Source organism: Sceloporus occidentalis, unplaced genomic scaffold, assembly GCF_023333645.1.
Source record: "Sceloporus occidentalis isolate IW3139 unplaced genomic scaffold, rSceOcc1.0.p SCAF_1, whole genome shotgun sequence".
NCBI lineage: Eukaryota > Metazoa > Chordata > Lepidosauria > Squamata > Phrynosomatidae > Sceloporus > Sceloporus occidentalis.
This window is the reverse complement of record NW_028316981.1, coordinates 129,494,413-129,521,369: the sequence shown is the minus strand read 5'-3', so window position 1 is coordinate 129,521,369 and position 26,957 is coordinate 129,494,413. Positions and strand designations below refer to the sequence as shown.

Below are 26,957 nucleotides of genomic sequence, written 5' to 3'. Positions count from 1 at the left end.
ACATTAGGGAGGGGTATTTATTTGCTCAGTTTCCAGTGTGTGAGATGGCATCATTTTCCAGCAATGCTCTGCTGCATTTCGAATCAAACAAGTAAGGCCAGCCTTGGTGCAGAAAAACAAACAGACAGATATCTGATATTAGAAATGGCAGGGTTTTTTTAAAAAAAAACCCAGAGAATGAATATTAGTCACCACTAGATGTTCAAGGTGGGCAAGTCATATGCTATCATTAGGATCTCATGTGTATGCGAAAGCATAATGAAGCCATAAGAAGCTATCAGGTGCAACTTAGTAGTTTCTTGTTTCACTAGACTAATAATGTAAGATCAGTGTACAGTCCTCCCTCCATTTTAATGGACTCAGAATAGTCCACAGTCCTTCGCGGACTGGCAAGTGAGAAGGGTTAAAATGGCACATGTGGCCATTCAAGCCAGTATGTGAGAACTTCCATTTTCATAAGGGGAGGGGGTCTACAAAAATGGAGGAATGACTGCAGATGTTTAAAAACCCCTGTTGGAATCCAGTTAAACCAAATAATTTACCATGGCAGGAAATATAAGAAACCTCCCACCATAGTCAGTTGTACACTTTACTCTGATTCCTAGATGATAAAACAATTAAAGTGGACAAAACTAGATCTATAGATAGCTATTATCTTTGCATGTCCTACAGAAGTGGCAGCATCTTTAGGAGATTTATGATGCCATAGCTACTTACTGATGGTGGGGTTGAATTGTCTAGGAGATATTGGTCTTCAAAATCCCAGTGGGGCTCAGATTTGAAATCAGATGCTTTAAATCTTTTTCTGGGGAGTGTTGGAGGAATTAAATGTGTGGTCTGTTGAACTGTAGAGGCAAATGATTTGTGATCCACAATGGCAGAAACTGGCTCAATGTTGGCGGAGTGTTCTTTAGTTTTGCTGGTTTCTCTAGGTTGTTTCTTCTTGGTTTGATTTGCATTGGATGGTAGTGTGACATTTCTCCCTTGAAGAGGCAGCAGATTGGTTGCTGTGCTCTGCTTTGGACTGGATACGTGTGTCACATGTATAGATTCAAATTGTTTCTTTCTCTGGTGCCTTGGTACTGTGCCTTTGTTTTTCTCTTCCTTTGAATGGGATACTGGTGCAACAGTCTTCTCACTTTGTTTTTTATTCCATGCTAGGTTTGCATCCACAGCCTCATCATGATTTTGACCTGCTGTGAGTGATACTCTCCTGTCTGTAACTAGATTCTTATTTGGCATGGGCCTTAACTTGTCTTCAGATACCTTTTTAGTGGATACTGATATAATACTCTTATTCCTGGCTTCCGTCTCTGTTGGTTTTATTGAGCCTTGGAGTGCAGCATCTTGGGCATATAGTTCATTGTTCGCTCCTAATCTCTTAACAACATCTTGCTCCAGTCGGGAGCTGTTTGATCCCAGTATCACATCTGGCAGCTTTGACGTCTCTCCATTGGCAGTTACAGGTTCCAGGGTAGCTTGTTGGATATCCACTTGTGGCACTTCAGAGGCACGGCGAAAATAAGAAAATTGACTAAAAGGTGATTAAGAAAAACACATAATTACATATAATCTAATATAATCTATTTTATACAGTTTAGTGTACATATGTAGTTTACTGCTCAGGGTCCCCCCCCCCCCGCCACTTGACAAAAGGCGGGTTCTCTGAGTTATGGTTTAGGTCAAGCCCTGGTTAGAAACCATGTATGATGAATGTGAGCTTTTATAGCTTTAAAAAAATCATAAGAACTGAAGCTACATATAATGCACACATAAAAATACTAACAGGTGAATTAAAATGGGGTAAGTTTACTTGATATCATAATATTTTAAGATTGCTTTTATCTAAGGAATATCATGGGCTTTATATTTATTAAATGTGAAATATTTATTGACTCCTGTTCAACAAAAATACAAACAAACAGCCCTCTTGATTCTAGCATAGGGCACCATAACACAAGTAATGAAGCAGCTCTAATGCCAACTTAACACAGACATAAAAGTGGGAGATAAATGTTCAGAGATCATATTTACTAGACTGGGAGAATAGGAAAAAATTTGTCTGATACCCCAAAGATAATAACTTTAATGCTGGTTGATTCTCCTTGATTCCATAGTTTGTCTATTCCAGTTAACTGCCTCATATTTAAAGAAGGAAGCACTTGGCAAAGGACACCAGCAAATAAATTTAAATCACAGGCAAATAGATATGAGAGAAGGTGCTCTTTCAGCTTTCAATCCATTTCAACTTTGATGGTAAATATCAGTGGTTTGAACTGGCCTTGGCAACAAACAGGCAGCCAGAACAGTTCTTTTAAGACTGGCCAGATGTGATCTGAATAGAATGTGCAAATTAAAAAAAAATTGCTGGCAGCTGCATTGTACACTAATTGATGCTTCTGAATGGATTTCAAAGCAACTTCGTGTACAACACACATTGCAATAATCCAACCAGGACAAAATGTTGCTACAAGACTGAAAAATGTGTTCTGTGTATGAAAGCAAAAACCAAATAGCAGGTCTAGTAAAAGGTGTGAGGAAGGGATAGGAGGTTGAAGGACTAAATGTCTAAGGGAGAAGGGACTTACAACTTGTACTAATAACAGCACTGCCAGCTCTTTGTGCCACATTCATATCCATCAGCCTGATTGCCCCTTTCCTCTTCAGCCCAGTGGTCATATTTCCAGTCCTTTGCAGGCTGCAGTAGGTGCATTTACCCTGGAGAATTAATGCAGTTTGACTTCACTTTCTGCCTTATTGCATGAGAAAAGGAAGGTAAAACTGAGCATGAGAGTACAGTGCTGTCAAACGCAGGCGCACTATACGTGGTTTTCAGCATACACTGAAAGCCACAGCCAGAAGAGGCAATGGCACATGTGCCACACTGCACCATGGGCACAAACCCCATTTTTTTCAATGGGGCTCCACCATATGCAGTACTTCTCTTATGTTGGGGGGGGGGGGTCCAGAAAAGATAAGAGAAGGGCTTTCTCCATGCATCTCCACATAGCATTGTAGCACTTTCATTCTCTCCCCCAAGGGAGATGGTTGTAAAAGCATGTCTTTTGTCATGCTGGAAAATCAGTTCAACAAAAGGTACTCTTTTATGACCATCTCCCTTGGGAAGAGAACGGAAGTGCTACAGCACCACAAACAAATAAAGGCTCTAATTGCCATGGCTCTATCCTACAGAATCCTGGAATCTGTAATTTTGTGAGCCACCAGCACTCTTTGGTAGAGAATGCTAAAACCTTGTAAAGCTACAAATCCCAAGATCCCATAAGATGGAGCTATAGCACTTAAAGTGGCATCAAACAGCATTATTTCTACAGTGTAGATGCTTCCATAGTATAAGTATCTCTGATGGTATAGGAGGTGAGAGAGGACCATCCACATGGTGGTATAAGCAGAGATGTCGATCCAATAGCTTGGAAATACCACACTGTAAATTGTGGGCTGGAATCCAATTGGTAATTCAAACCAGAATTGAGTCATTGAATCAGTGGGGCTTATTTAAGTCTTGACTAAAATTCAACAGTTCATTAAATGGGGCTCTGTTAGTATATCCAGCATACTCCACATTGTATTTAGAGTCTCCATATTTTCATATTTCATATCTGGAGCCAGCATGTTCTGTTGAGTTCATGATGACTTTGGAACACCAGGTGGAATTCCTGTGAGAAAGGAATGCAGACCCGAGGACATGTGTAAGACCTAGGTCATGCCACAATCAAAGCAAGATGCACGTACCAACTGCTCCTTCCCCCAGGCCCTTTTGTATTGCACCAAGAGACAAAGGAGATCTCATTGCACCGAAGCAGTAAACCAGCACTTCCTACCTACACCCCTGCTGTGTCAACTCTGAACGCTGTGTCTGTTTGAATTATTATCATGTGTTTGAATGCACATTTGCATATTTCTAAATAAAACCTGAATTCAATACAAGCAATGGGAAATTAACCACTTTTTAAAATGCTATAATGACCAACAGGAATGAATGACTTCCAAAAACAATTTGTCATGCTTTGATAGATAGACAAGTTGCAGGCACAGAATTTCTACACTGCGCAAGTACATGTTGAGTCTCCCTTATCTGGCATTCTGAAATCCAAAATATTTAAAAAAAACATTTTCCATGGGTGGCTGAGATAGTTACCCCTTTGCTTTCTGATGGTTCAGTGTACACAAATTTTGTTTTGTGTACAAAATTATTAAAAGAATTGTATAAAATTACCCTCAGGCTATGGCAGTGATGGCGAACCTATGGCACATGTGCCAGAAGTGGCACTCAGAGCCCTCTCTGTGGGCACACATGTTGTTGGCCTAGCACAGAGTTTGCCAGAGTTTCTTACTAGAAAGCCAGAGGGACGTGGCACTTTGCAATAAATAAGTAGGTTCTGGGTTGCAGTTTGGGCACTTGGGCGGGTTACATACCGCCATTAAAGTACGCGCAGAGCACGTACTAGGGTTAGGGAGGTGCAGTGCTTCCACGCCTCCCTAACCCTAATATGCGCTCTGCGCATAAAAAATGACGGCGGCCGTTCCAGACGGCTGCCACCATTTTTACGTAGCGGACGCTGTGCTTCCGCACGTGTCACGGCGGCTATGACGCCACGAGTGCGCCAGCAGCTCTTCGCAGCGTCATAGCCGCGCCGCGAGAAGGAGCTCCATTTTGGAACTCCTTTTTTGCTGCGTGAGGGAGTCGCGCGGTTTGCATGCAGTGGCTCCCTCGTGCAGCAAAGAGCAGCGCCGGCAGACCGCCGTATTTCAGCGGTCTGTAAAGAGCCATGGTCTGTAAAAGATTCACCATCACTGGGCTATGGGTATAAGATGTATATGAAACATAAATGAATTTTGTGTTTAGATTTGGTTCCTATCTCAAAGATATTTCATTATGTACATATATACAAATACAGGTATTAGAAAATCCTAACAAATGCAAAATCTAAAACACTTCTGCTCCCAAGCATTTTGGATAAGGGATACTGAATCTGTACTGCTCTCTTGGAAGGCTAGGTGTATACAACAGAACCATTTAAGCAGTTTCCTTCACTTTGACTAGTGTCTAGATCAACCAGGGCAGTTACACATGTCACACATGGGTAGATCTGCTTGTTGTGTTGGCACAAATATAGACCAGCATCTATCAGAAAATTGTCCATAATGACTTACATATTGCCAGAGAGGTAGGAAAAGAAAAGAACAGAACTCTGGCCTGATAAGCAATGCTTATATATATATATATATATATATATATATAGTATATGAATCCATTTTCAGATACTGGGGCTTTGAAAAACAACCAGAAGACATGATGTTTTCCTTTGTCATTCACCAAAGCATAAGGGAAAGATTGCAGGTGTTTGGGCAAATGGACTGAGGTGGCAACCCTTTGGGAAATTGCTTCTGTCTCTGAGATGCTCTGATCTCTTGCAAGCCATTATCCTATCTGGATGTCTGTCACTGCTGATCACAGTAATTACTTTCCTGTAGGGATGCTGTCTTGATGACAGAATATGAATTCAACTTTGCATGGCAGGGAAAGCCACCTACAAGAGTTTTGGCATTTGCTGGGGGGGGGGGGGGGAGTAGTGAATTAACAAACAGACAAATAGAACCCAAGATGTGGGAAGCAGCAAATACACACACACACACACACACACACACACACACACACACACACACAAAGAGTTAGTACTTTCAGGGAGAAAATTAGAAAATCTAAAGCTCAGAATGAACTCAGGCTTGCTAGAGAAGTTAAAAAGACTAAAAAGGGCTATTTGGCTAAGTTCAGATCAAGACAAAGAACAATAAAGCGGTAGAGCAACTGTATGGGGAAAAGTAGTGAAATACTAACAGGGGACAGAATTGCTCAACACCTCCTTTACCTCAGACCTTTCCCAAAAGGAAAACAGTGATCTACCTAGTGCAGATGATGCAGTAACCGAGTTTGAGACTTGAATAGTTAAAGAGGTAGTTCATGATAATGCAGCTTCTCTAAATGAATTCAAGTCTCCAGGGTTGGATGAACTGCTTCTAAGGATGTTAAAGGAATTTGTAGATGTAAGCTCAGAGCCACTGCCAATAATCTCTGAGAAGTCTTGGAGAACAGGAGAGGTCATAGCTAATGTCTTCATCTCCAAAAGAGAGAGAGAAAGGGGGGATGATTCAAGCAACTACCAGCCAGTCAGCTTGATGTCAATATCAAGAAAAGTTCTAGAACAGATAAATAAACAGCCAGTCTGCGAGGAGTTGGAAAGGAATAGTGTGATAGCTAAGAGACAGCCAACATAATAATAATAATAATAAGTTTTATTTATATTGTCCCGCCTCTCCTGATGGATCGAGGTGGGATTACAACAGAATTATACAAACACAATGATACTAATAACAGTTATTTAAAATCACAATATAAAACATATCTCATCTAAAAACAATTGGTACAATATAAAAATTTATCACAGCCTGAGGTAGACTCCTAATTGGGAGGTAGAACTTGTTGAATCTATAAAAGATCAAGAGGGTATGCTTGCCGGAAGAGGTATGTTTTCAGCGCCTTTTTGAAGGCGTCCAAGGTGGGAATGAGTCGAAGCTCTTCCGGAAGGTTGTTCCAAATCGTTGGGGCCCTACATTTCTCAAAAGCAAGTCATGTCACACTAATTTTATCTGTTTTTTTTTTTAATTGAGAGGAAATTACAAGCTTAGTAGATAAAGGGAATGTTGTGGATATATAGTATCCTGTGATTTCATATGGTTTTTGACAAAATCCCCCATGATATTCTTGCAAACAAGCTGGTAAAATATGGACTAGACAGTGCTATTGTGGCTTTGTAACTGGTTGACAGATTGTACCCAAAAGGTACTTACCACTTGTTCTTCTTCATCCTTGAGAGAAGTGATTAGCACTAAAGGACTCTGTCTTGAACCTAGTAGTGTTCAATATCTTTATAAATGATTTGGATTGATGGAATGAGAGCCATCATGTGTAGTGGCTTGAGTGTTGGAGTAAGACTCTGGAGATCAAAGTTTGATTCCCTGCTTGAGCATAAAAACCCACTGGTGAGCTTGGGCAAGTCATACTCTCTCATCCTCAGAGGATGGCAATGGCAAATCCCCTCTGAAGAAACTTGCCAAAGAAAACCCATGATAGTTTTGCCTTAGGGTTACCATAAGTAAAAAAATAACTTGGAGGCATTCAACAGCATTGATGGAATAGAGGACAAGCTTATCAGCTTTGCAGATGGACCAAATTAGGAGGGGTATTGAACACCCCAGAGGAGAGGTTCAGGGTTCAAAATTACTTTAGCAGATTGGAAAGCTGGGCCAATACTAACAAAATGAATTGCCTCAGATGCTGCTGCCAAATAACCACAGAAGACCAAGCTGGAGGAAAGGCCACAACTTTATTAAAAGCAAACAATTGGTAGGGTTGGCACCAAGCATGAGGTCAGGATCTGCGAAATCAAACAACCCCATGTTTGTCTGATTAGCAAAACCTGGTACCCAACAGGCATTGGGATGACCTAGGGGCTAAGGAACACCGATTGACTGCAACTCTGCCATGCGTTCACATATTCGCTAAGCCCCTAGTCACTGGGAGGCATCCTCGTGTTATGGCCCCCGCAATGGCCATACGCCTGCCCTATTCACCCCCGGGTCCCGATTGACTCCCAAACCAGAGCTCCATAGCCCTGGTACCACACCGTGCAGATCCTGGCCTATGCTGCCGACACCAAGTTGTGACAAAAACCCACAAACAAAGCGGTGGGTGGGTGGGAGAAGCACTCTGTTGCCTCCTCCCTTCCTGCTTGGCTCTGTCCTGTATGAAGCCAAGCGCCAACTGGGGGCCAGAGCCAGCTGCGCGGCCTTAAATAGGCCCTGGCTCCGCCCCCAGATCACCCGATCCGAGAGACTCCTCCTCCAGGGCAGCTAACCAATGAGCTGCCCTGGAGGACCGGAACTCCCGGACCACAGAGCCCGGCCCCTAGAGCGTCGCAGGGTGGAAACATCTCTACTTCCGCCCCGCGCACCAATAAGGGGCCAGGGCAAGCCCCAGAGGACTCTGGGGCTTGTAGTTGTTCGCCGCTTCTAGCGGCAAAGCGGCCTGCCCATCCAGCCGGGTGGCCGCTTTTTTGAACAGGGAGAAATGTAAGATTTAGGCAGGACTCTAAATGTAAGATTTAGGCAGGACTCTGAGCCAGTAAAATTGAAATGCTCAAATATAGGATGACAGTACATGTGAAATAGATCTAGGGGTCTTAGTATATTGCAGGTTAAACATGAGACAACAGTGTAATGTATTGGCCAAAAAAACCCAATGCAATTCTAGGCTACATCAACAGGATCATAGTGTCCAGGGAACAGTATCTCTCTGTTCTGCTTTGGTCAGACCACACCTAGAATACTGTGTCCCATTCTAGGCACCATAGTTCAAGAATGATATTAATAAATTGGAACATATTTAGAGGAGGGTGACCAATATGGTCAAAGATCTGCAAACTAAGTCCTATGAGAAGATGAAGCAAGTTGCTTTTCTGCTATTGCAGAGATTAGGTTGGAAATCAATGCATTCCAACTGCAACTAAACAGATTCTGTCTAAACAGTAGGAAGAACTCCCTGATGTTAATAGCTATTTGACAGTGGAACAGGCTCCCTTAGAAGGTGATGGGCTCTCCTTCATTTGAAGTTTTAAAACAGAGGTTGGATGGCCATCTCTCAGGAATGTTTTAGCTGTCTATTCCTGTGTGGTAGTGAGCTGGACTAAATGGCCCTGGTTATAACTTACAATTCTATGGTTATCAGATGATAAGATCTTATATCAATGGATGAACGCTTTGGTCTGTGGATGAGAAGGACTCATGTGCCTTGAAAGCCCCAGTTACACCTGCAGAGAACTCCAGAGGTGGAATTCTACTGCCAGGTGTGTTTGTTGTGGAGATAAACTGAAATGGAGCATTTCATAGAGTAGGATGGGATCAAGGTGGCTCTGGATTTACAGGAGGGATTAGAACCTCAAAGCTATGCAAATAATAATAATAATAATAATAATAATAATAATAATAATAATATTTATTTCTATACCGCCCGGTGGCAAAGCCAATCTGGGCGGTGAACAACATAAAAATTTACAGAATAAAATATACATAAATGTTTATACTCCCTTCCCCCCCTTAAAAAAATATTAAACACTTTATGTATTAAAATGGGACTATAACAATGTATAATTATACTATCCTAAACTAAACCCCAAAAACCCTCAGTAATCCTCACCATCAGGGGATGGGGCCACGAGAGGAATAAGGGAAATCGGGGAGTCCGGGAGCCTGGGCCGGGAAAAAATTTAATCTGGAAAGGCCTGCCGGAAGAGATCCGTCTTGACAGCTTTTTTAAAGCTGTCTAAAGATGTTATCTGACGGATCTCATCCGGCAGGTCGTTCCAGAGCTTAGGGGCGACAACAGAGAATGCCCTCTGAGAGGTAGCCGCAAGTCTAGATTTTGAAGGCTGCAGCAAATTCCTCCCAGAGGAGTGGAGAGCGCGGGGAGGATTGTACGGGAGGAGGCGGTCTCTAAGATAGCTTGGACCCAAGCCATTTAGGGCTTTAAAGGTGATAACCAACACCTTGTACTGGGCCCAGAAGCTGATAGGCAGCCAGTGGAGGGACCTCAAGACAGGAGTGATGAGGACTTCCGGTCAGGGCATGGCGCCGAAATAAGCAAACTCTCAGTGCTGCTCTGGAGAGTTGCTTGCCCAGCGCGGATCAGAGCTGTCTGTTGACTGCTCAGAAGCCTCCCTGCTATGGGAAACTCGGATGAGTCCTACTAGGGTCCGATGCCCGCTTTTGACAGAAAGATCACTGCCCTTCAGGGGGTAAGAAGCAGAGGGGATCGGAGGACAGAGCGATCACGTTGGAGTCGCCATTTCTGATGGCCCAAGACGCCCCTGACTATTAAATATACAACAATCCACGGAAATCTTAAAAACCCTCAAATCAATACATCTACTTTCTGCAGATTGAAATACTTCAGCAAATAATCATCTGGAAGGTATTCTTATTTTCTGAATTGAACATAATATACAGTGTCTTATTGCATGTTGACTTTGATTGGGACATAAAAACTTCTGAGTGCATGTCTATTACAAATTAATCTCAGAATCTACTACCGTGATTTTGACGCTGGTTTTGCTGGCAGCGACACCTTTTACTGAAGAGGATTAGTGGTCCTTTGTGCGAGGGGAACGGATTGGAGGATCGGATGACTGGAACCCTTTGGAGGACAGAGTGAGGTGAGCGGTTCCAGAGAGTTGCACAAGGAGAACGACTAGGTAATCAGAAGAGGAAAGTGGCCTCGGAGGATCAAGAAAGGAGAGTGATTTGGAGGACAGAGTAAGAAGGGCGATTTTTGGAGGACAGAGCAAAAAACAGAGTAAGAGAGCGGCTTGGAGGATAGCCAGAGGAGAGCGGTTTTTGGAGGACGCAACGAGGAGAGAGGTTTTGAAGACGGAGAGAGAGAGAGAGAGAGAGCAGTTTGGAGGACAGTGAGAGGCAAACGGTTTGCAAAGAGGACTGGAATAAGAGTTCAGCAAAAATTGAAGTGAAATTGGAAAAATAGGACTGCAATACAAGCACACAAAGACAGAAAAATAGAGGACTGATACTACAACGAGCTGGGATCTGATTAGAAGCTGGGAAAAAAAGGGGGGGACTTAAAAGCAATTTGGAATTTAATTTTGTCTTGTTATAATACTGGTGGAAACATTGTTAAAAGTAAGTTCTTGTTATAATAGTAATTGTTGTGGATTATATGTTATATATCACAGGTTATACACTGTCTCTGAAAGGGAGAGGTGAAGCATTGTTTGAAGGGAAGTAAATTTAAAAAGAATATAGAAACAATCACAGCAACAGAAAATTCTGTGGGTTTTCTGGGGGGAGTAAATAAGGCAAACAAACTCTACTCTTATCAATATTGAACGCAGCTGGTTGGTGCTCTCAGCTCTGTTTCAAGGTCTGAATAACACTCTGTAGAATCAATCCGTGGGGAGATTGGAAATTCGAATTGACAAAAGATATATAGAAGTTACTACAGCGTAAGAGCGCCGTCTGGTGGATCATTTGGGAATTGGTCAGGATAAATTGTACTGAACCCTCTTTTTTCTGATTTTTCTTTGTGAACTAAACAAACAATATACTGTATAGTAAAAACTAAACATAAATAATTAATACATAAATTAACCCTCCCCCAAATTTTGAAAACTTAGAACCTTTTGTATTAGCTTATTTATAATAGTGGGCATTACCAAACAATAAGAAAATCATCAAGACATTAGAAACTTACTCAAACTTACTTACTTAACTTATCCACCATTGTCCAAAGATTTTAAGATGACAACAACCAGATCACAAGTGAGCAAAATGCAACAACAACAGCAACAACTTCAAAGAAGATCTTCAGCTGACTTAGCAAAACCTAATACACAAGATATGTGTTCGCTGCTTTTAGATGAGATGCGTCAGATGCGACTGGATATGAAGAAAGATAAGGAAGAACTGAGAATGGATATGAAGAGGGACAAAGAGGATTTAAAACATGATATGGAAAGAATGAAGGTAGAGATAAGAGAAGGTGTGAGAGAAGAATTTAAGGAAATCAACCATGCCATTAGAACATTAACCTCGGATGTGCGACAAGTTAAGGCCAAAGTTAAGGTTCTAGAAAAGAAAAATCAAGAACTGGAAGAAAAACTGAAAGAAGAAATTGATAAACGAATAGATAATCAGGATGAAAGAACAATATGGGAACAGAAATGGCGTGAACGGTGTCTAAAGATTAGAGGACTTCCGGAAATAGAAAATGAAAACACCTTTGAAACAATGGTTGACATCTTGGCAAAGTTCTTGGGTAAGGAAAAAGAGTTAATGGAGATTGAACTGGATAAGGCCTTCCGCGTGAATTCGTGGGTGGCGAAACAGAAGAAATTGCCGAGAGATATCATCTTGTATTTTGTCCGGACCCAAATGAAAGATCAGGTACTTCAACGACATTTCGAGGCCAAATTAATTGTAGACGGGGTGGAATTGCAACTTTTGAAGGACATTCCAAATAATATATTGAGAAGGAGAAAGGAATACGTCTTCCTAACACGTGTATTGAGAGAACATGGTGTAAGATATCGATGGGAGGTGCCTGAAGGCATCTCACTTCGTTATCAACAAAGAAAAGTTAGATTAATGTGTGTTCAGGAAGCACGGGAATTCCTGGAAGACTTCCAAAAAGATCTGGACCAAGACGATGAAGGTGGAGAACAGAACAAACCACAATCAAATGTAAGAATGGATGAAAAAAGTGGTGATCAGGAAAAACAACAAAATATCATAGCTATCAAAGACACAGAAGAAGAAAACAGTGAAGATCTGGACCCAGAGGGCGGTTCACAAATTTTAGGAGACGGTGTTTCTGTGAATGAATAGCACATTAAAATATTTGTCTTGGAACGTAAAAGGATTAAATAATCCTGGTAAAAGAAAGAAATTAAATCACTATCTAGGGAAATTAAAATTAGATGTGATATGTCTCCAGGAAACCCACATTAAAAACACAGAAAGTAAATATTTAAAATGTAGTAAACTAGGCAGAGAATTTGTGGCAGCCGGAGAAAAAAGAAAGAAAGGTGTGGTAATTTATATAAATGCGAGAATAGAGGCAAAGGAAATATTCAAGGATTCAAAAGGGCACTATATTGGTGTAGAAATTAGTTGTTCCTACGGGAAAATTTTGGTGGTCGGGGTATACTCTCCAAATGAAAATAAAGAAAAGTTTTATCAAAATTTGATGAAAATTATGTTGAATTATGAATACGACAATACGGTGATGCTAGGTGATTGGAATGGGGTCATTGACCCAAAGATAGACAGGAAAAGTACCAAACCTAACAGGAAAAACCAGGGAAAGCTAACGAAAGCCTTTTTTGAATTAAAGGATACTTTGGCACTTTCAGATATTTGGCGTCTAAAAATGGGAAATTCAAAAGACTATACTTTTTATTCAAATTATCACGAGTCATGGTCTCGTATTGACATGTTCATTATCTCATCAATATTGGCTCCCAAAGTAATTAAAGTTGACTCCCTTCCTAAAATATTATCAGATCACAATCCAATTACTATGGAAATGAAAATTGGCAGAAAAGAATATAATTGGAGACTAGATGAAAATTTGCTAAAAGACAAACGAATATTAGAACAAGCCCAAAAAAACTTAGAACTATTTTTTGAAGAAAACCTAGATAAAGAAGTAGTAGACCGAGTTGTCTGGGATACTTCCAAAGCCGTAATGCGCGGGTTTTTTATACAAAAAACCGCAGAAATCAAAAAAAGGAGAGGATTTAAGCTTAATAAAATTCTACAAGAATTAAAACAGAAGGAACAATTGGTAAAAAAGAACCCTAAAGACCAAGTATTAATAGGAGAAATTCAGATTCTACAAGCACAGCTAAACTCGACATTGACTGAAGAATTGGAGAAAAAAATTAAATATACTAGACAAAAGTATTTTGAATCGGCAAATAAATGTGGTAAGTGGTTATCCTGGAAACTGAAAAAAGAAAAAGAAAAGAAATTGATAACAGAAATCAATATTCAAGGTAAGAAAGTTACCAAACAAAGTCAAATTAAATTGATTTTTCAGAAATACTTTGTAGACCTATTTATGGGGGGGGGGGAAATAAATGGTAAAGATTTAGGAAAATTTCTGGATAAAGAAGAGATTAAACCAATTGATAAAGAAAAACAAGAAAAAATTAACAGAGAAATATCTATATCAGAAATAATGGAAGCGATTAAAAGTCTCAAAGCAAATAAATCTCCAGGTCCTGATGGTTTTACAGCCCTGTATTATCAAAAATTGTCATCTAATTTAGTGGTCCCTTTACAAAGAGTCATGAATGGAATTTTAATTGGAAAAATACCAGATACATGGAAATCATCATACATTACGCTGATCCCTAAACAAGATAAACAATTGGATGACCCAAAAAATTATAGGCCAATAGCACTATTAAATGTGGACTACAAAATTTTTACATCAATTTTAGCTTCAAGATTAAAAACTATATTGAAAGATTGGATTGATAGAGATCAATGTGGGTTTTTACCAAAAAGGCAAATCAAAGATAATATAAGAACTCTTATAAACCTAATTGAATATTGTGAAAAAAGACTTGACAAACATGTGGCCGTAATACTATTAGACGCTCAAAAAGCTTTCGACAATTTGCATTGGGACTTTATGTTAACAGTATTAAAGAAAATGGAATTAGGAGAAAATTATGTAAAATGGGTAAAGGAAATCTATAAAGACCAAAATGCCAAAATATTGATCAACGGTGAAAAAACTAAAAGTATCCAGATAGAGAAAGGGACTAGGCAAGGCTGTCCATTATCCCCCTTATTATTTATTACGGCATTAGAAATCTTAAATAACAAAATTAGACAGGATAATAAAATTAAGGGAATAAAGATCAAGAGTTTTGAATACAAAGTTTTAGCATATGCAGATGATTTGGCGATTATCTTATCAGACCCTGTGGACGATATCTCACAATTGCTAAACACAATAGACGAATATGGTAGATATGCGGGCTTAAAGATTAACCGAGAAAAATCGATTATATTACCCTTAAACATAGATCAGAAAGAGTGTGAAAAAATTAAATCTATTTCCAACTTTGAAATCAAAAATAAAGTTAAATATTTGGGGATTAACATTACCAGAAAAAATTCAGATTTATTCAAAAACAATTATATACCCTTATGGAATATTATTAAAAAGGATTTAAAAAATTGGGGGAAACTGCAAATTTCTTGGTTAGGGAAAATAGCTGCAATACAAATGTGTATCACTCCTAAATTATTATTTCTATTCCAAAATTTGCCCATCATAACAAATGATAGTCCATTCAAAGAATGGGATAAAGAGATAACCAAATTTATATGGGACAAAAAGAGATCAAGAATCAAACTCAAAATATTACAGGACAGTAGAGAGAGAGGAGGAGTAGGGTTGCCAAATTATAGATTATACTATCATGCGTGTTGTCTTGAGTGGATTAGAGATTGGGTCCAGCTTAAAAAAGAAAAAATTCTACAATTGGAAGGTTTCGACAATGTGGTAGGTTGGCACGGTTATTTACTATACGACCAAATCAAAATAAACAAAAACTTTAACAATCACTTTATCAGGAAATCATTACTAAGAATCTGGCAAAAATACAAACCTTATTTTGTAACTAAAATTCCCATCTGGGCTTCGATAAACAAAGCCTTTTTTAGAAGAGAAAGGATGAAGGACACAGACTGGGTAAGATATAAAGATTTATTGAAGTTAGAAAATGGGCTTTTGAAAGTAAAAACAATGGAGGAAATGATAGAAGAAGGTTTCAACGTAAATTGGTTTTTGTATAGACAAATTGTAGAGCGATTCAACCTGGATAATAAAAAATACCAAATAGAAAAAGAGGATACAATATTTGGAAGATTAATGACGGACGATACAACACAGATTATCTCCAAATTATATAAATTGTTATTAAAATTGGAAACGGAAGATGAAACGGTTAAACAATTCATGGTAAAATGGGCACAGGACCTCAAAACACCAATCATGATGGAAGAATGGGAGAGAAATTGGAAGGTTAGGCTGAAATATACATTGAGCACAGAAGTAAAAGAAAATTATTTAAAATTACAATATAGATGGTATATAACGCCTGAAAAGTTAAGTAAGATAGACAAAAATAATAGGAAAGAATGCTGGAATTGCAAAGATAAAAATGCAAATTATATTCATATGTGGTGGGAGTGTAAAAAAATAAACAGTTTCTGGCACCAAATTCATAAGGAATTGGAGGTGCTTCTGAACACAAAAATAAAATTCGAGCCTAAATTTTTCCTGTTGGGGATGGTAAATGACTCAAAATTAGAAAAGGATTATGGTAAAATTATTTTTTACATGATTACAGCCGCAAGAATGGTAATTGCAAAAAAACAGAAAAGCAAAGACGCTTTACTGTTAAAGGACTGGTATATGAAAATATTTGATATGTTTCAATCTGATAAACTCACAAATACATTGCAAGGTGGAGATGAATTGAGATGGGAGGGAATCTGGGCACCTATTATAAATCACTGTGAAGAACAAATAAAGAAAGCACCAAAATAGATCTGTATAAGGGGATTTGAGTAGAAAGTAAAATGTAACGTGAGTTCTGGATATATACAAGGTGCTCACTGATATAAACTTATAAGTCAACGTTTAATCACAAAGATGGGACAGATTCTACACAAAGGAAATAATACTGGTGATGAGAAGTGTGCGAAAGAAGATATATATATATATATGTTTCTCCTTCTTTTCTTTTTTTTCTGATCAAGTATAAAGTAAATGTTAAGTCAATAAGGAAAGTACATAATAGACAGCTGTCTTTGATTTGAGGGAGGGGAAGGGTTTTTAAATGTAGTATGTTGTAGTAACTGTATGTATAGTTGTCATATATATGTAATGGATAGTATGATACGGTTTATGTTTATTTATGTTTTGTTATGTTTGTTATGCTTGTTTTTAACCAATAAACAAATTAAAAAAAAAAAAAGACAGGAGTGATGTGGTCCCTCCTAGATGTTCCTGAAACAAGCCTGGCTGCCATGTTTTGGACCAGTTGAAGTTTCCGGGTCAAGGACAAAGGTAGCCCCATGTAGAGTGCATTACAGAAGTCGAGGCGTGAGGTTACCAGCGCGTGCACAACAGTCTCAAGGTCCCTTACTTCCAGAAAAGGGCGCAGCTGGCGTATCAGCCGAAGCTGATAACAGGCACTCCTGACCGTCGCATTTACCTGATTTGTCATCAGGAGCGATGAGTCAAGGAGCACCCCCAGACTGCGAACACAGTCACTGGGGGAGAGTGTGACCCCATCCAGGACTGGAGGTTGTAACCCAAGTATGGTTTGGAGATGGGGTTAAAAAACCTATTGAGATGAAAAGAGCATTAAAGCCATCCCTGACAATTGGAGTTGGTGAAAAAAACTCACCACCATTGAAACAATGTGATAAACACAAATTGTACTACTTGTTATGAGTACTTTATGGAAAAACCACCAGAAGGATATTCTCTAAAGGGGCCTTCATAACAAGGGCTATAATATCTGCACAAATATTTGTGGAAGGTAGCTTTGTGCTCTAAATCAGAATTGCAATGACTTGTTGTTTTGGTGGGTTGGTAGTAATGAAAGCATAAATCAAATGTGTAACTACAAGGGCCACAGGATTAGCTCTAGATAATGAAAGGCTATTATGATGCCAAAACAGAAATGGTAGTTTTAATCTTGTCACAGAAGTACTATTTGGAGTAAAGGTCTTGCTGTTACATTTTCTGTCTCATGGCAACATGTATGGAACTGGAAGCACACTATATAATCTCAAGGTAGGGATGGACACCATCAATCTACATTCAGGTGCATTGTATAGAAATACAAGCTTCCACCCCCCAGTGACCTACTATTTTTTTCATATCTTTGATATAGTTTTTAACTCATGCATAATTCTCATCCTCCATTCATCTCAAAGTTTAGAGAATTCCTAAGCGAACATATTAGGTACAAAAATACTGCCAGGCGTCACCTCCAGCTTTATCAGCAGGGTAAACTTGTAAATACTAGCACCTATACAATTATTAACAGAACTGTTTGCATTCTAAAATTTATGGACATGCCCCAAAGAATTATGCAAACAATGCTGAACATTTGGTAGTTGTTGAAGCTGTAAATTGGAACTGCAAATGGAGAGGGATAGGATTGGCATGTTGGTCAATTCACTGGTAAATATTTTCCATTGATTGCAGTCTGAGGGGACACTCAGATCCTATTATATCCAGCTTCTTGTGGGATTTCTGCACTCCCCAGAGACCCACCTGAAGTGGAAATGCAGGCTTCCTGCATCAGCACATCCTTGACAGAGGTGGTGTCCTTTTTGCAGCCTATTTCATGTAGCCAGCCTACATTGCCCAGTTGTGTTTGAGGCTCTTTCAGGTACATGAACTGAACAGACTAAAAGCCTTTTGTGCTGTTACCATTAAGAACAAAAAGAGACGATGAGGGAGTCAGAAACTGGCAGTGTGTGTTGGTGGAAGTGAAGAAGAGATAACACATGGATGTGCAACAACCTTGGAGCTGGAACAGACATAATGGTTGGGTGAGGTGGGCATTGGCAAAAGAGAGTACTATTGGGTGAAGGGTGAAAAAGTGCAAGGTAACAAGTGGGGCAGACACAGAAATAAGTGTGTTGAATGCCATTATAAATTCAGTTCCTTTCGGTTCAGCACAATAGTAAATGTCTAGTTGCATCATTCGACACAGCACTATTCATACTTGTCCCCTGCTTTCCCCAAGTAACCGGTTGTGTGCCTTCTGACCTAGGAGTCCCATCTTCCAGCACTATCTCTTACTTCCTTTTGGATTTTCCACAATAGAGTTTTCACAGTAAAAGAGATTCCAAAATGGTTTACCTGTGCTTCCTTCTCCAGTAGTTCAGCTTGTTTGAAATGCCATGCTAGAGGAGAGCTTATGGCTAGCAGGGACTGCTAAATGACCAATGGGCCCTAGAGCTATCAAGACTTAACTTTCCCTAGAACCCAAATGAGATGACATGACTTATGCTTGGTAAAGTGGGAGTCAGTAGGAAAAGAGGAAGACCACATTACAGGTGGATAGACTCCATTAAGGAAGCCACAAGATAGCCACAAGGAAGTCTGCAGGACCTGAGCAGAGTTGCTCATAACAGGGTGTCTTGGAGGCCTCTCATTCATATAGTGTTGCCATATCCTGCCTGGGGGCGGGACTTTCCCAGTTTGGGGCAGGGCCACATGGTCCCACCCCAGTTTGGCCCCACCCCAGGTCTCCCCCCCAGCGAGGCCCTGGCGGCAGCTCCACCCCTCCCCATGGCTGTGTGCCACCCTCCCTGCCTCCCTGCCTGGCTTAGCCTAGAGAGCAGGTCTTCAAGACATCTGCCACTCAGAGCTATTGCCAGCCCACTTGGTATATATACCCTGCAAGAGGCCTTACTTTCCAGGTTACAGTGAGCAAAGAAAAAAAAGGCCATAAATGGTTCATGTTTCCCTGGGAGTCTAAATGCCTCATCTTTTAAATGTATACCGCTTCAGTATTCTTGTAATTCTTTATCACAGGATCGTTTTTTGAGGCCCTAAACACCTTTCCTTGTAATATGCAAATTTCTCCCGAAGCTGACCAATGGGAAAGAAGCAATCAGCCCTCTACTTGGGTTGGTTTTCAATGGCTTGGAAGGAAGAGATTTTGCCTTGCTTGTAAATAGGAAGGGCTTTGGGATAGCAAAAGGCTGCAGAAATAGTTTGACCCCCCCCCTTAAACATCCATGGCTCAGTGCTATAGGATTCTGGGAATTGTAGTTTCTTGTGGCACCAGAGCTCTCTTGACAAGAGGCTGAATGGTCCACAGAGCTACAGTTCCCAGGATTCCATAGCCTTGAGGAGGAGGAGGAGGAGGAAGGGTGCCTTGAAGGGCAGAATTGGGGCAGAGGAGGAGGAGGAGGAGGAGTTGGAGGAAAGCTGAGTCAGTGGCTATTAGGTCTGCCTTCGTTTTTTGGGGTTTTTAAATTATTTTTAAAAATATAAAATACTTATTTTATTTTATTTTATTAATTTTTATTATTGCTTTTTATTTTTTTATTTCATTAATTTTTATTATTGCTTGTTTTTATTTTATTTCATTAATTTTTATTATTGCTTGTTTTTATTTTATTTCATTAATTTTTATTATTGCTTGTTTTTATTTTATTTCATTAATTTTTATTATTGCTTGTTTTATTTTATTTCATTAATTTTTATTATTGCTTGTTTTTTTATTTTATTACATTAATTTTTATTATTAAATATATCCACCCCTGCCTTGTTTTTTTTATTATTTTTTATTATTAACTATATGCAAGTGCATTTTCTGTATATTTATGGCGCTTTGAATGCTAACAAGTCTGCCTTTCTTGGACAATTATAGTGGTGATGATGATGATGATGGTGGTGATACTGATATCAACAAGCCTCTGAGGCACGGCCAATGTAACTTGCTGTGATTTTTACAAACTCATGCGCAGTGAAGAAAAACCACAGTCCCTTGCACAAGTACACACTTCTGAGAAGTAAAGTTGAACCCGAGGGCAAGTCCATTTTTGTCATCTGTCTAAGAATAATGCCAAAATGTCCTCCATTTTGATCATGCCTAAAAAACATGCATTTATATTAAGATTTTTTAAAAAAAAACTCAATTTTTTCGCATGTCCTCCATTTTTTAAAAAATGTGTCCTACATTTGAAAATGTTGCCCTACATTTGTCCTGGTTTGGAGGTCCTGACTTATGGCAACCCTACATTCATACAGTTACCATATGTCGCTACTCTGGATAGCAATTAATAGTAGTAAATGCCATAGTAAAGATCACTTGTTTAGATAGTCATAAAAGTTACTAAAAATCAAACACAAATGGGAATTTTATTTGTTAATGATATGTGCGAAGAACTGTAATATAGTTAATATTTAACAAATAATTAATTTAAGATATTTTTAAATCTGTTACAGATCTATAGCTAATTTTATTTAGTTTTAAATGTAAAACATACATACACAAACACATAGAGTGCTTCAGCATTTGTCCAACCTGAAAACCAGACGAGGCCCAGGTCCTGCGCTTTTGCCTTTCCTTTATGTTGAAGATTAACTTTAACTGTATGTAAACACAAATAACTGTACTTTAATCAGACATTTTATTACAGAGTCTAGGATGCCTGATATGGAAGTTTATAAGGGCTGCTTATATCAGTGAGAAAGTTAAGCACATGCTCAGCACCACTTTTTGACTAAAAAATCTTTTAAAATTTATTGATATTTATCAATAGTATAATCCCAGTATTAGAATTCACACCCTTTTTACAAACAACCAACGTCCTTCCCATCCTTCCTTTAATTTATAGTACATAATAGAAATATCACTCTGGCTCCATCCACACTGCAGAAATAACACAGTTTGACAGTGCTTTAACTTCGGATCCATGCTATGGAATCCTGGGATTTGTAATTTGTGGTGGCACCAGAGCTCTCTCCCAGAAAGGTCTAAATACCTCCTAAAACTACAAATTCCAGAATTCCATTACATTGAGCTATGGCAGTTAAAGCAGTCTCAAACTGGATTATTTCTGCAGTGCAGATGCAGCCTCTGTCAAACCTCTTATATCTGCAATTTTCATTCTATTCCTTTACATATTATTATATTATTATAATCTTATTTGTTTAATTATTAATCCAAAATTTAACTTAGTCATTCAGAGGTTTAAATTCACCATTACTTTGACACATAAAAGTAATTAATGGTTTTCACATGATACCAAAAAAGCTTTCTTTTATATCTCCTTTAGCCAATCTTAATTTGTAAACTAACTTCTCTGATAGGGCTATACTCCTTATCTTCTTAGCTAATTCCTAATGGATAAATTCTCTAATTTAGACTAGAAATTCTCAAAACAGTACTACTTTTTGATTGAAATAATGAAATCTGGAAGTATTTTCCTGTGGCTAGATCACACCTTTCTTGTTCTGTTTCTTTGTTAATTTTTCCTTTTGTATAGCATAAGAATAATACTGAATATTTAAGAAAAATAAACTACAACTATCCTCTCCTTCCACTTTGATTTATAGTACAAGTGATTTTTAAAAACCTTTTTAGTGTTTCATGCTCATTGATACTATGAATATACATGATGGTAAATTCTGTTCTTAGTCCAAACTAAGGCAGACTATTTGAATTAAAGGAACTTAGATCAATATTAAATTACTAAATCCACATGGATTCAGTGGGTCTAGTCTGGTAATTTGGAGCTAGCAATTGGATTAGGCATAATTCTTATGAATAAGGGGGGGAAACCCACCTAAACCCGACAGCCATCTACCCCAATGAATCTGTAGCTCATCTGATGTTATGCTCAACACACATAGATTTCAGAAACACATTTGCAAGTCAATGTTTTTATACTTAGTCTAAGAAATAAGTTCATTATAAGTAGCTTTCTGGTTTATAAATGTCTGGATATATTAAATTCTTACAAACGCAGGGATAGCCAAGTTGATCATGAAACAAATTCCAGTGTCCACATCATGAACCTCAGGCATATTTTGCATTTTACCACAATATGGAGTTCATTCCCATTCACTGTATCTGTTTGTAGGCCTAACTAGTCTTGTACATGGTATTTTGTGAGAGAGTAGAAAAGTTTATTGTCATGAGTATGTTGTCACTTTTGAATTTCATCAAAGCCTTACAAAGTGAGCTAGTTACAGAAAAATATTATTTTAACAACTGACTAATTTAAGTTACCTGGGAAATATTGTGGACATATCCATGTGAGAGAGCAGACAGAGAGAGATAACTATGATAACATTATGTATTTCAGTATCTAAAGAAAGATCAGAATGGTTTGCTTGCTACAGCAAAGAGCACATAATAAAGCATATCTGAGAAGGAGATGTCTTGTCTTACCTGTAGGGATATTTTTCTGGAAAGCCAATGTAGGCAGCAAAAGAGAGCACAAGGAGCAAAATAACCATGAAAAGCAGCCAGGACACCTTACGAAACCTCCACCTGAGTGATCTCATGATTTCATGCTAAACATCCCAGGAGATCTTTAGCCTCCATGCCACGGACACCCTGCAGAATAATCAAATCCACAGGTATGCTCCCCTGATATCACTTGGACAAGGAGGGCAGGGTACACTCTCTTTTCAGCTTGCCACTAATATAGCATTCCTTTGACAGAAAAAGGTTACTTCCTCCTCATATCAGATTAATGACTCTTGCACACAAAACATGCCAATAGAGAGACTCCCAGAAGTCAAACAAGGGGTTGCTACGAATCACATTATCCACATAAATAGTTTTTGTTAAAAAAACACCTTTTGTGTTTGTTAGAAGCAAATATTATCTGGTGCTGACAGATGGCATGTCTTTGTGTGAAAGGTGAGCAGGCAGGGAAAGGCACGGATCTCCTTGACAAATGTTATGTAGAACAGTATTTAGGCAGGTGCATCTTTCCTCACTCGAGAGTAACAGCTCACACCTGCCAAAGTTTCCTCTTTTAAACAAAGTGACTGAAGTCACATGGGGGGGAGAAAGGGAGGGAGAAAGGAAGGTTGAGTAAAATGAGGGTTGCTTGTCTGCATTTGAGAAAAATAGAGAAATATTTCTAGAAATGAAAATTTAATGCCTGAATTCTATATCTGATTTTTTTGGAATAAGCATTATTGAATAAAGCACAGTCTGCTTCTGAGTGGATAAGAATATGACTGCACAGTACCACTGTGATTCTACGCACATTTACTAGACAGTGAATTTAGTAGGATTTATTTCTGAGTAAACACCTTTGCACAAAGCACAGCACCTCTGTTAGATGGACATCTACAAAAATATGGTGGATGGGTGTTGCATTTTATTAAACCCTTCTGTTTTAAAGAAGAGACATTAAGAAGTTAGGGTGTTTCTTTTAAAAGTAAACTACAGGTAGCATGACCAAATCTGAACGAGAATAGAGCTTATAAAAGTGACACACAAAGGGGACTTTTGGCAAATTCATCTCAGGAAGCAGGTATGAGGAAAAGGTGGACCTGTTGAAAATTCTATCACCTAAGTCAGGCAAAAGTCTTTTTGAGGGAAATTAATGTACACCAGGATTTATGACCAACACATCTGTGAACATGCTCAGTTCTCAAAGCAGAGGAATATTACAAACTGTTCTTCTACATGACCTATACAGCAAAATACTAACAAAACAAAACAAAAAAACCTGGCAAGATCAAGATGTAGGTCTTGTACCACAGACAATATGAGGTAGACCCAAGACTCCAGGCTGATGAAAAGCCTATTGGATACAGGTGCCAGAGACTTCTGTCTTGAGCAGCCCAATTCTATTTCCTCAATGGTTGATACCTAGCATGCACATCCACCAAATTCATTCCCAGACCATAGGCCATTTGAAGTTAATTAATATAAACAAACAAATGGTTACGCTAGGGAAGAACTGCTATGTTGTAGTTTCAAGAGTTCAATGAAGAAGATGTTGTGCATTGCAGCAAGAAACTGTCTTGCCTTGGGCAGTGAGCTCTGACTTACTCTTCATGTATTTTTGCCTTTCAGAAGTATTTTTATGGCCTGGAAGGATCAATTGTATCTCTGGTGGGAGCAGTTTAGCAGCATTCTGGAGAAGAGAGGGAAGAATGCTAGAGGAAGACACCCCCCCCCCTTTTATTTCCCCTGTGGAATTTTAACTACATGTCTTTCCCTGAGAATGACTCTCCTGTGCATTTTATAAAGCTATAAGTACTGAAGAAGAACAGCACATGACATGCTGTGGAAAAGTCTCTAAGAAGTCCTGCATTAGTATGTTCAACCAATAGAGAAGCTTTTCCCTAGAGGGAAGGCTGCAAAATGGGTGCAATGGGAATTCCTGAGGTTTCTTCCAAGTATATTCAAAGACGAGAATGCAATAGATAGGCAGAAGGTGCTACAGTATGCTTGTCCCCAGAGCAAACTGGAACAAAGTGGGACATATGCATGTGAACATATACTATATGCCTCTTCTTCAAGGCAGTCTGTCTTCCACACCTGCCTCTAACCATATTCCAGACCCAAATAGACTTTCGAAATCCAGTGCCTTTAGTTGGAGGAGAAGAAATTTAAGGCGGTATAAAAATACAAATTATTATTATTATTATTATTATTATTATTATTATTATTATGTACTTAAAGTAAATAAAGTGTGTTGACTTTGTGGCAGAAGTTTTAAAAGACTGAAAATTCATTTTGTTTCAATCTGTGCCTGGTTCAATGGGAACAGCCGTGAGCTAACATTATCTGAGCACCCATCATTGTATTCAAGGTTGCCTAGTTACATGTCTGCATTTACTCGGATAGGCATCACTGCACTCTTGACCACATGTTGACATCTCTATTGTGAGTATTTCCTGGATCACCAAGAGCAAAGAAAGGAAGGAGAATGCACAACCTTCGTTTGCAGATCAACCTATGATTTAAATTTTAGAAGGGTGATTAAAGTTTGCTTTTATAGAAGTCGGACCAACTAAAGAGGCATGGAAATGGCTTGAAGTTACATTGAAGTAAAGGTTTGTTCCTGCACACCAGGAAGTTGGCCTGCATGACTCTTGCAGCCCCTTCCAGCTCTAAGTAGGGGGTTATTCATATGATGAAAATAATCCAGGATTAATTTTTTGTTGTTCACATGCACCCTGAATGCACTTGATTAAGTTGCTGGAGGGGGGGGGGGGACTGCCAAAAAAACCCACTTAGCCCAGATATTGAATATCAGTTTTCCCCCCACATTTTTACAAAAGATTCACAATGTTGGCTCAATGATGCAAATAGACCCAAATAGAATTGGGATACAATTCTTCATGCCTTTAATGGGTTTTGAATGCATTCACATAATTGACAGCCCATGTGGTTGAAAAAGCACCATCCTATCCCCAGTTGAACAGCCACTGCTGGGAGGGAAAAGGAAAAGAGAGGGAAAGGGGGGAGAGAAAAGGGGGATACCCTCTCTCTGCCCAGCTGAGGGGTGCTGGTGGGTGTGGGAACAAGTGAAAGATGTCCTCACATGTGAGCAAACAAACTCGCAGAGATGCTGAGTGATGCGGTTCCCAGAAAGATGTGGTTCCATGGTGTGAATAACAAACCTAGAATACATGAGTGAGGTTATTCACATCATTCCAGTACAAAAAAAGGCACGTGAATAAGGCCTAAGATTCTATGAGAGACAGGAAAATCAGAAAAATGCCCAGGTGAAGCAGAGTGGGAGAAGGACCCACGTGGCTGTATTAGACTGTGACCAAGTTATCCCAGCTATTCTTAAAACACTTTTAGTAGTGAAGCTAGAAGGATATGATAGTGACAAGGTAGTGGTAGTTATGGAGACTAGTAGGAAATACAGTTACAGACAAACTTTGTATAATGCTTTCCATGATAATGGAACTATATGTGAATGTGTGTCATGCACATGGAGTTCATTATTCCCTCCATCCCAACTTTCTCTTTTGGCAAACTGTTCAGGGCACATGGCCATTTGTGGCAACAATTGCATTGTTCTAATCTTTCAGTAAGGCTCCCAGAGGCTTCCAAGCATGAATGCCAAGCAACTGCAATTACAATTAGAATCCAACTCTGCTCCAAGGCATGTGTTACAGCTAATTAAACTCCATATTTCTCTCTAGCTTCTCCAATGAACTTGCCAGTTTGTGATCACACTGGATCCAGATAACTAAACAGGACATCCTGGATTCAGATAAAGTCAGTGACATGCATGGTTAAGGCCAAAGAAAGGATATTGTAGTACAGGAAACCGGTTTAAACAAATCTTCCACTTTTTTCAACTCAAGCTTTTTCCCCCCACACAGTCTTAATTCCTACAGGTGCCAAGTTGTCACAGCAGCCCAAAGATGTCCTGGTACATTTTAGGACAGGACTCTCTAGTCGGGGTGATTGCTTTCAGATAGGTGGCTCCTTGTGTTACCAGTCACAAGTCAAGGAAAAGCCATGGAAAAACTGTTCTGTCTTTCCTTTCTTGATGGATTTTTGTGTATGTGTGATGAGAAAAAAAAGATGATGGAGGGGAGCATGGGAGTTTTACAAAACAGAAGGCACAACATCTGGAATCTCCATAACATTCCACAAAGGCAGTTCCAGTGTAAGACCAGGAGGGAGAGGCAGAGAAGAGGTGTTGGACACTGGCAGAGCATAAAGTTCCATCCAAGCATTTATACTACGAGTCTGGAAGAGTTAAAGCTATTCCTTCCCACCCTCCAGCTGTTCACAGTGGCAGCT

The 26,957-nt window shown here is 39.2% G+C and overlaps 1 protein-coding gene across 1 annotated transcript in view; it reads right to left on the bottom strand.

Annotated features, from left to right (window-relative positions):
- Positions 1–22,723, bottom strand: part of LOC149322134 (alpha-N-acetylgalactosaminide alpha-2,6-sialyltransferase 1-like) — a 41,078-nt gene extending 18,355 nt beyond the window's left edge. The window contains exons 1-2 of the mRNA XM_089523758.1: positions 22,608–22,723; positions 718–1,534 (exon numbers count right to left, since the gene is read on the bottom strand). Of these exons, the coding sequence (XP_089379884.1) occupies positions 718–1,534; positions 22,608–22,723 (933 nt within the window). The remainder of the gene's footprint in view (positions 1–717; positions 1,535–22,607) is intronic.
- Between the last annotated feature and the right edge of the window lie 4,234 nt (positions 22,724–26,957).